Here is a 10,743-nt window from a genome sequence, read left to right on the forward strand (position 1 = left end):
TTCCAGGTTAGTAGGGTCTCCTTGGCCCATAGCCCTAAAGCTCCTACTGGGTCCCCCTCCTCTCTGGTAAAGTACAGCGGGCACCTGACCACCAAGTCCCCTTGAAAAAGAGGGACTCTGGGAAGGGGGACTTCAGCAGGGGGCTGGCCTTACAGCCAAGGTACTCAGGACTGAATACCCCCAGGGCACTGTGAGAGGCTGATGCTCTGAGGTTCCCTTGGGGTCAGCCTCAGGCCATGTTTGAGAGGAAACCAGAGCCAGGTCACCAGAGACCCTTGGGACACGTTTTGTGTTTTACTTTTTAAGCTGAACTTTGTGTTTTTGCGGCTTTGGTCTGGGGTAGAGGCCAGCTGAAGAAGGAGAAGCAGCAGAGCCTTCCAGGAAAACATGCAGCTGAGGCCTAGTTCCCTTTGGCCTCTTGGCCATGCCCTGGGGGATCCCTGGGAACTAGCAGGGGCTGCCCGTCCTTCTTCCCTTCTCTAGTTTCCTGGATTGACAAAGTAGACCTTTGTTTCTGGCTTTGAGACCTTGAGGGAGGATGGGAGTTCTGTCTTAGCACCCCAGCAGTGACTGTACTCAGGCCGAAGAGTTTTCTTAGAAATACAAAATGGCAGCTTTGAAAGGCCCTCGCAGCCTCCTGACCCATGTCCAGATGGGGACTAGAGAGATGATCTTGTTATAGGAAAGGGATCCCAATCCAGACCCCAAGAAAGTGTTCTTGGATCTCATGCAAGAAGGGATTTGGGGCAAGTCCATGGAATAAAGTGAAAGCAAGTTTATTAAGAAAGCAAAAGAATAAAAGAATGGCTACTCCACTGGCAGAACAGGGTGTGGGCTGCTTGACTGAGTATTATAGTTATTTCTTGATTATATGCTAAACAAGAGGTGAATTATTCATGAGTTTTCGGGAAAGGGGTGGGGATTTCCCCCAGAACTGAGGGTTCCTCCCCTTTTTAGACCATATAGGGTAACTTCCAGACATTGCCATGGCATTTTTAAACTGTCATGGCACTGATGGGAATGGGAGTGTCTTTTAGCATGCTAACACGTTATAATTAGCATATAGTGAGCGGAGAGGACACCAGAGGTCACTTTCATTGCCATCTTGGTTTTGGTAGGTTTTGGTTGGCTTCTTTACAGCATCCTGTTTTATCAGCAGGGTGTTTGTGACCTGTATCTTTTTTTTTTTTTTTTTTTTTTTTTTGAGATGGAGTTTCACTCTTGTTGCCCAGGCTGGAGTGCAATGGCGCGATCTCGGCTCATTGCAACCTCTGCCTCCCAGGTTCAAGTGATTCTCCTGTCTCAGCCTCCCGAGTAGCTGGGATTCCAGGCACCCACCACCATGCCCAGCTGATTTTTGTATTTTTAGTAGAGATGGCATTTCACCATGTTGGCCAGACTGGTCACAAACTCCTGATCTCTGGTGATCCGCCTGCCTTGGCCTCCCAAAGTGCTGGGATTACAGGTGTGAGCCACTGCGCCTGGCCTGTGACCTGTATCCTATGCCAACCTTCAGTGTCATCCTGTGACTAAGAATGTCTAACCTCCTGGGAATGCAGCCCAGCAGGTTTCAGCCTTATTTCACCCAGCCCCAGTTCAAGATGGAGTCGCTGTGGTTCAAACGCCTTTGACATTCTGACCTTGGTCATCCAGGAGTCAACCCTAGATTCCCAGTACAGCACTTCCTCAGTTCCCTCAACTAATTGTACTCCCCCAAATTGAGGCATTTCCAGCAGTATGCTAGGATGTGTACTGACCTCAGGATTGGAGAGAGGCCAGGGAAAGGCCTGGCAGGCCTTGTCTCCCACAAATGAAACCCTTAGAACAGTCTCCTGGAGGTTGTGGGCAGTGAAACTGCATGATAGGGTAGACTCAAGACAGGAAGAGTGCCCATAGACCCTGGGAGCCAGCAGGGCCAAGATCTGCCAGCCAGACTCACAGAGGCCACCAAGCCCAGCGCCCTTGAGACACACACAGCGTCTGAGTCAGACACAGAGCATTCCAAGCTGGTAGGAATGGCCCAAGCTGACATCTGAGATGTCTTGCTCAATAGACAAATTGTTCATGGGGGAGATTTCTCCTGTCCTCAGCATGCAATTCTTCTCTCCCTGTTCCATAGTCTCATTGTCACTAGGTCAGCATCTATCCAGAGCAAACCACATGAAACACAAATCATTGAGGCTTAGAGCTGATGAAGTTAAACCCAACAGCCTGCTTTTTAGCACTCCTGATTCAGCTTGTCATCAAAACAAACAACAGTCCCTGGCTTCGCTTAGGAAAATGCCTTTGACTGAGAACTTACAGGGGGTCTTGGAAGAGTGTGGCAATTGCCCTCCTTTGGGAAGACGGTGTACAGTCGGGGAAGAAAGGTGCCCAGAAGAGAAAGGGAGAACTGAGCAGGCATCTAGGCCTTATTGGGGAATCCTAGGTCTCCACCTGGCCTTCTGGGTCCCCACAGTCTTGAGACAGACACTGTGCTGAGCCCTCCTGAGCACCAGGTGTTGGCCCAGGCAGGGCAGGTCCAGGAGATTAGGAAGCTGTGTTGCCCATGAAGCAGGAACTGGTTGTTGCCGCCCAGAGTGATGCTTCAGAGGCAGAAAGCCCCATGTCTTCAGGTCCACTTGCATCCCCAGCCCCCAGGAGTCTCCCTCCCTCTTCCCCACACCTCAGGCCTCCTTGCATCCTCATGGATTATTTGAGTGTTAACCATTCCTGTGCATCTCCCAGACGGTGCTGACACTGATGCCTCTGGTATACGGAACTGCCGTTGTCAAGTTTACTAGGCTCCTAAGTCCTCTAAAACAGTAAAGGGAAAACAAAACAAAACACAAACAATCTCATCCCAAAGGTGCTCTTGGCTCCAACCCTGGATCCTGGCTGTACTTCTCTCAGCAGTGCTGCTGAGGCCACAACTTCCATGGCTGGGGCAAGGCACCTCACAGCCTCCATCCCCCTGCTTCCACACTGTGTGGATGAGGAGCTGGGTCATGGTCCAGTGGCCAGAGCCCTGGCCTGGGACTCAGAAGGTCCATGTCAGACCCAAATTCTGTGTGACCTTGTGCAAGTCATGTGAGCTCCCTGATCCTGAGTTTCCCATGCTAGGATTATTGTAAGGAGCAACACAAGGTATGTGGGAAAGCACCAAGTGTGCTCATGGAGGGCGAACACGGGTGAGGGGTTCACGAGTCCCCCTGCGCCCTCCCTGCCGCACAGGCCCACCTTGGAGGAAAGTGGGAACTAAGAGCTGGGCTTTCTCCTGTGCTTCTGTCATTAGGGGAGACCAAAGTCACTGCAGCCACTGCAACAGGACACAGGGAGCGCTCCAAAGGCCCCGGCGACGTTTGATTGTCCAGCATTCCACATCTGTCCCGGAAATGAGTTTCCAACAGCTCCAGGCTCAGGTCTGTGTCAAAATCCAGATGTCAGGGCCTCCCTCTGCAACAGGGCTCCTAGATTCTGGAGTCAAAGATCTACTAGAAAAGGGGTCCCCCTCATGTCCTCCTGGGCTCCCCAGAGGGCTCTGATCAGGCACCAGAGGAGAATCTCGCCCCTCCGGAGCCAGGACAGTGTTCCTCTCCTACCCCATTCTTTCTATTCTTTAGTGTCTTGAGTCATGACAGTTCAATTGCGCTCACAAAAGAGTGGCAAGAAATGTTGTAACTATTTTTCTAAACCTGAGAGAATTGCCAGAAGCCCCCCCAGCCTGTATTGAGCTCCTGTTCTGCCTTCTCAGACCTTCCTACAGCCATGCCATATCCCATCACCTGTAAACAGGGTTCAGGCCTCCACCATTCCCCCAGGGGAGGAACCCTGCATCACCCTTCCAAGGCTGGGGGACTTGTGGGGAATGCAACTCCTCCCCGAGGACAACCCAGCATGCCCTCTTAACAGGGCCAACACTCTGAACAAAGGCCTCAGCCCAGGGTGGGGCGAGGATCCTCAGAACAGGGGCCTGGCCCCAGGCTCTGTAGAGAAGGAAAATCATCGTCAATTTTTGCTCATACATCTGCTCCCACAAACAATTACAGAGTAATTTCTGCACTAAATTATTCATACATTTCCCTGCCTCATATGGAAAGACCATTCTGTAGTTTCCTTTGTTTCCTTAGGCCTCTTTCCAATCGATAAATATAGATCCACTTCATCATTCTCAATGGTTGCATAGTACTTGATTGTTTGGATGTACTTCGTTTTACTTAACACAGTCCCCTGTTGATGGGGGCTTCTCATTTTCCAGGGCTACAAACAGCAGCAGGGCAAACATTGACGCACATACATCTTGGGGTGTTACTTTGTTTTCTTAGGATGAATTCCTAGAAGCTGACTTGTGAGGTCAAAATATAGGTCCACTTTTAAGATTTATTTATGTATAGTCCACTCCCAGAATGGGTGTGGTAGTATCCTCGCCAGTACCAAGTCCTTGCCAGTGTCTCGCCTGAGTGTCCTGCCCACCCTCCAATCCAGGGTCTAACACGGAGCTCAGGCTTTCCTTCCTGACACCAGGGGACCCTCCTCTCCCTCTAGACATAACCTATCTAGCTGACTCCATTTTCACCCCCAGGGATAATCCAGCCCCCAGCTTCTCACTTCTTCCTCTAAAAAGCCTCCAGCTCAGCCCCTAGTTTCCACCAACAGTCAGTGGGAACCAAGTGGGCACCCTGGGAGTAAGGGGCTCCTTGCTCTCAGTCCTGAGATCTTGACTGAGTCCAGGCTTCAACTTCTGCACCTAAGCCCCACCTGGCAAAAGGACAGTGGTACCTATGTCATAGCTTTGCCACAGCCTGGACTCCTTAGGGGAGGACAGCATTTGTTTTGAGAGCAGGTAGCTGCTGAAAAGCCAGTCACTGGGGCAGGGTCCCCAGCCGGATTCAGCAACCAGGCTGAGTCCCTAGGACTGGCCAATCCTCCTCAGGTGGCACAGCTCACATGGCCAGCATGTCTCATGCTCAAATCTCCAGGAGGATGCCAGGACTAACCACCATGCTCTGCCACCTCCAGAGAGGAAGAGACCAGGCGAAGCCTTCATCCCAGGGAGCCTTCTTATTTTCTCATACTGTGGGAAAAAACGCATAACATAAAATGTGTCATTTTACCTTTTTTTTTTTTTTTTTTTTTGACAGTCTCACTCTGTTGCCCAGGCTGGAGTGCAGTGGCGTGCTAAGTAAATGAACTGCAACTTCCACCTCTTGGGTTCAAGCAATTCTCCTGCCTCAGCCTCCCGAGTGCCTGGGATTAAAGGCATGGGCCACCACACCCAGCTAATTTTTGTATTTTTAGTAGAGATGGGGTTTCACCATGTTGGCCAGGCTGGTCTCAAACTCCTGACCTCATGTGATCTGCCCACCTTGGCCTCCCAAAGTGCTGGGATTACTGGCGTGAGTTACTGTGCCCAGCCTCTACATTTTAACCATTTTTTTTTTTTCAAATGGCCCAATCTTGGCTAACCACAACCTCCGCCTTCCAGGTTCAAGCGATTCTCCTGCCTCAGCCTCCTGAGTAGCTGGGATTACAGGCATGCACCACCATGCCCGGCTAATTTTGTATTTTTAGTAGAGACAGGGTTTCTCCATGTTGATCAGGCTGATCTCGAACTCCCAACCTTAGGTGATCCGCCCACCTCAGCCTCCCAAAGTGCTAGGATTACATACAGACATGAGCCACCATGCCGGCTCATTTTAACCATTTTTAAATGGGAACAGGTAGCAACTGAAAAGCCAGTCATTGGGGGCAGAGTGCCAATGTAAAGTTCTGTGGCATTAAGTACATTCATATTGTTGCACTACCACCACCCATTTCCAGAACGTTTTCATCTTCCTCAACTAAAACTCTATTAAACAATAACTCCCCATTCCCCCTCCATCCCCCTGCCCCTGACAACCACCATTCTGCCTTCTGTCTCTGTGAATTTGACTATTTTAGCTAACTCGTCTAAGTGCGATCATACGATATTTGTCCTTTTGTGACTGACTTATTTCAGTTAGCATAATATCTTCAAGGTTCATCTGAGTTGTAGTACATGTCAGAATTTCCTCCCCTTTTAAGGCTGACTGATATTCCACTGTTTGTATATACCACCTTTTGTTTATTCATCCATCAAAGGACTCGTGGGTTGTTTTCTTTTGTCTACTATGAATCATAGTGCTGAATAGTATCTGTTCAGGTTCCTGTTTTTATTTCTTTTGGGTATATCGATAAAAATGGACTTGTTGGATTCTATGGTAATTCCATGTTTAATTTTTGGAGGAATTTCCATACCATTTTCCATAGGGGTCGCACCATTTGACATTCCTACTAGCAATGCACGAGTATTCCAATTTCTTCTTTTTTTCTTTCACCCTGAATCAACAATGGCTAACATTCCAATTTCTGCATATCTCTGCCAACACTTATTTTGTGTTTCTGGTTTTTAAAATAATAACCATCCAAATCTGTGTACCTCTTTGTGGTTTTTATTTGCATTTCCACTGGGAGCCTTCTTAAGGTCAGGAAATCCTAGATCCCTTTGTCAAAGGACAGATGGCCCAGCTGAAAGGAGCCTGGGTAGGGAGGTGGCTTCTATGCTCCTCTTAACCCTATCTCTTACTCCTGGGAGCTGAGCAGAGGCACAGCCACCCCATTCGCATCCCTGTGCTTCTCCCTCAGGCCCCTGGGTACTCTTGACCCTGCTGAGCTTGGTAGGGGATGATCAGGAAGCCTGAGTTTTGGAAGGTTAGGGAAGAGCAGGTGAGAGGGAGGATGGAGACAAAGAAGCACTTCTGAGGGACAGCAATGGAGCGTGGATGGCATTGGGCAGAAGAGGGAGATGTCTCCAACGCCATGCCAGCCCTCCCTCACCAGGTAGAACTTGAACAGCCTATGCCGTGATGCTCCAGGAAGCCCTGGGAGGGAGCAAGGGAGAGGGGAGAGCAGGAAGGGGTGATTCTGCTGTTTTTACAAATGATGACCCAGAAATAAATGGACTTCCCTCAAGAAGACAGAGAAGGTTAGTCTCAGGGCAAGAGGAAAAGTCAACCGCAGGGCACTTCCTACTGGAGGAAGGGCAGAACTATGGGGAGACCACGGGTGGATTCTGAGAGCAAGTCATAAAACAAAAGAGCAAACAGAGACACAGAGAGGGGAACCAACTTGCCCAGAGTCACACAGCAAGTGGGGAGTCAGAGACAGCCAGACGTAATGGTCATTGTATGGCTTCCTTCTGGCTCCCTGCCTGGTGACCTGGCACTCAATCTCCCCAGATACACCGTGACATCATTGTGCCCTGTCTCTACTCCCTGCCTGGTGACCTGGCACTCATTCTCCCCAAATACACCGTGACATCATTGTGCCCTGTCTCCACTCTTGGTGACCCTGGCACACATCTCGCTGCAGGGCAAATGTCCTTGGGGTGCCACGTTCCTCTGGTTTCCGGTCTATTGACCCTATCACTCCTAACAGCCTCCTGTGCACCCGGGGTTCCTCTGCCTCACACCCTGGGTACAGGTCCTGAAGCCCAGACAAAGGGAGTAACCACGTTCTCTGCCCGGGGACACTGCCAAAGACAGAAATGAGGCTTGCCTGCCACGACCGGCTCAGCCAGACAAACCTCATTTCCTTTCTGACATGGTAAGAAGTTCCAGCTTTAAGAAGAAACCAGCCCCTAGGAATGTCTGAAATCCCACCTCCTGGAAGAAACAAGGAGCCTGGATATGTGGCAGAAACTTGGTAACACTCAGAATGTGGTCAATGTGATCATCCTCATCCCCTCCCCTCTCCCCCCACCACCCCCACGCTGCTGGCCTCGGTCGAGAGCAGCAAACATGTCTCGCCCAGGGAGGTGCCACTCTTTCACCCCCAGAGGCAGCCGCCTCCTTGGGCCCCTTGGCTCTGCCTCCAAAGAACAGCTGTAGGCCAGTGATTTGGCACCTGGGCCACATTCTCCCATGGAAAAGAGGTGGTATGTGGGGGATCTGGTGATTACTCTCATGATCACGGGGCTCTGCTTGGCTCAGACTTGGTTCTTCTGGGCCCTGTGTGAGACTAGAAACAAAGCATTTCTCGAGGAAATGGCTGAGCCCAGGAGCTTGTCCTTGGCCCCCTTTCTCCTACCTCCCTCCCTGGTCCCTTGGAGCCCATGGGGAGGGGGTTCCACCTCTCTTCCTCTCCAAGGCTGCCATCCTAAACACCTTCACTCAGGTGGGGCATGGAAGGGTGGGGGAAACACTGTTGGTGAAGTCCTGGGTGTCTCCAGAATAGGAACAGTCACTCGCCCTGAGGTTTACTCACCCAGCTGCCACATAGCAAAGTTCGATATGTGCCCTGAAAGAGGAAAAGGGAAGATCCCCAGCACCTGAGTGTGTGCATATGTATATCTGTGCAATATGTACATGGCAGTCTGCATGTGTATGTCAACACATGTGCCCACATGCATTTTAAACAATTAAACAAGCATAACACTTGTCATGCTTATTATGAGCCAGGCATGTTCTAAGTGCTTATAAGTATGGTATTAACTCATTTAATCTTCATAACAGCGCTATGAAATAGGTTCTGTTATAACTCCCATTACACAGAACAAGACACTGAGGCAGGATTGCTTAAGCCCAGGAGTTTGAATCCAGCCTGGGCAACATAGTGAGACCCCTGTCTCTAAAAAACAAACAAATAATAGAAAAACTAGGGGCCAGGTGCAGTGGCTTACACCTGCAATCCCAGCACTTCGGGAGACTGAAGGATGAGGGTTGCTTGAGACCGGGAGTTTGAGACCAGCCTGTTCAACATACTGAAACTCTGTCTCTTAAAAAAAAAAAATCTGAAAGGCATTTTGTGAGAAACTGAAGCACAGAGAGGCCAAGTCATTTGCTCATGGTCACAGAATAAGAGGCAGTGGCAGGACTTGAATCCAATCCAGGTATTCTGACCTCTCATAGGCACATGTCAGATGTGTTATGCATGTTAGTGTGCAGGCATGTGTGGAGGCATGCGTCCGGGTGGAGGCATGCGTCTGGGTGGATGCGTGTGTGTGGAAGTGTGTGTCTGGGTGGATGCGTGTGTCTGGGTGGATGCGTGTGTCTGGGTGCATGTGTGTGTGTGGATGCGTGAGTCTGTGTGGAGGTGTGTGTGTGTATGCGTGTGTGGATGTGTGCATCTGGGTGGATGTGTGTGTCTGGGTGGATGCGTGTGTCTGGGTGCATGTGTGTGTGTGGATGCGTGAGTCTGTGTGGAGGTGTGTGTGTGTATGCGTGTGTGGATGTGTGCATCTGGGTGGATGTGTGTGTCTGGGTGGATGCGTGTGTCTGTGTGCATGTGTGTGTGTGTATGCGTGAGTCTGTGTGGAGGTGTGTGTGTGTATGCGTGTGTGGATGTGTGCATCTGGGTGGATGTGTGTGTCTGGGTGGATGCGTGTGTCTGTGTGGAGGTGTGCATCTGAGTGGATGTGTGTGTCTGGGTGGAGGTGTGAGTCTAGGTGGATGCGTGTGTCTGGGTGGATGTGTGTGTCTGGAGGTGTGCATCTGGGTGGATGCGTGTGTGTGGATGCGTGCATCTGCGTGGAGGTGTGCATCTGTGTGGATGCGTGCGTCTGGGTGGATGCGTGCATCTGGATGGATGCGTGTGTGTGAATGCGTGCATCTGAGTGGATGCATGTGTGTGGAGGTGTGCATCTGGGTGGATGCATGCGTCTGGGTGGATGCGTGTGTCTGTGTGGAGGTGTGCATCTGGGTGGATGCGTGTGTCTGTGTGGATGCGTGTGTGTGGATGCGTGTGTCTGTGTGGAGGCGTGCGTCTGGGTGGATGCATCTGGGTTGATGCGTGCATCTGGGTGGATGCGTGTGTGTGGATGCACGCGTCCAGGTGGAAGCATGTGTCTGTGTGGATATGTGTCTTGGTGAAGCGGAGCACACAGTGAAAGGTTAAGTTCACCCTTTGACTGGTGTGCTCCACTTCACCCAGACCTTATAGCTTGCAAAGTCCTGTGTGGCACTGTGATATAATAAAATATATATATTTGGCCTCTGCCCTGGGTTCCTGATACAGAGCCCCTAAAACTCATAATTTCCTGAGCAATAGGGGTGCTAGGAGAATCTTTTGTTCTAATATTTGGTGTTTGACCCTGGTTCCTGATGGAGCTTCTAATCCCTTGGAATGTCCCGGGTGACAGGAACGTCTTTTGTTCTAATGAAATGATTCTCTGTGAGCTCCTGGATGGGGACTGGTCACCAGAAAGACCAAGCCATGATGAGAAGCTTGGCACTTTCAGTCCCACTCCCATCCTTCAGGAAGGGGAGAGGGGCTGAAGGTTGAGCTGACAGACAATGGCCGATGATGTAATCTATCAGGCCTATGTGACGAAGCTTCCATAAAAACCAGGACAGGGTCAAATGAGCTTCCAGATAGCTGAACACGTGGAGGTGTCTGGAGGGTGGAGCCCCTGGAGAGGGCATGGAAGCTTCTCTCCCCTTCCCCCATGCCTTGCCCTATGCATCTCTCCATCTGGTTCTTCATCGGTATCCTTTCTAATGTCACTAAGTCCAGTAAATGTTAAGTGTTACACTGAGTTTTAATTAAACACTAAGTTCTAATTAAGCTGTCCTAGCAAATTAAACCCAAGAAGAGGCTCATGGGAACCCCAATTTATAGCTGGTTTGTCAGAAGTATGGGTCACAACTATAGCTGAGTGAGTGGTATAAGCCTGCAGCCCAACTACTTCTACTTGGTAAGTTATGGCGGGAGGATCGCGTGAGCCCAAGAGTTTGAAGCCAGGCTGGG

The 10,743-nt window shown here is 50.3% G+C and overlaps 1 protein-coding gene across 1 annotated transcript in view; it reads right to left on the reverse strand.

Moving 5' to 3' along the window:
• Nucleotides 1-4,341: 4,341 nt before the first annotated feature.
• LOC105485655 (beta-1,4-galactosyltransferase 1) overlaps nucleotides 4,342-10,743 on the reverse strand; it is a 65,068-nt gene continuing 58,666 nt past the window's right edge. The window contains exon 3 of the mRNA XM_071077907.1: nucleotides 4,342-5,053. Coding sequence (XP_070934008.1) covers nucleotides 4,889-5,053 — 165 coding nt within the window. The 3' untranslated portion in view covers nucleotides 4,342-4,888. The remainder of the gene's footprint in view (nucleotides 5,054-10,743) is intronic.

Source organism: Macaca nemestrina, chromosome 14, assembly GCF_043159975.1.
Source record: "Macaca nemestrina isolate mMacNem1 chromosome 14, mMacNem.hap1, whole genome shotgun sequence".
Taxonomy (NCBI): domain Eukaryota; kingdom Metazoa; phylum Chordata; class Mammalia; order Primates; family Cercopithecidae; genus Macaca; species Macaca nemestrina.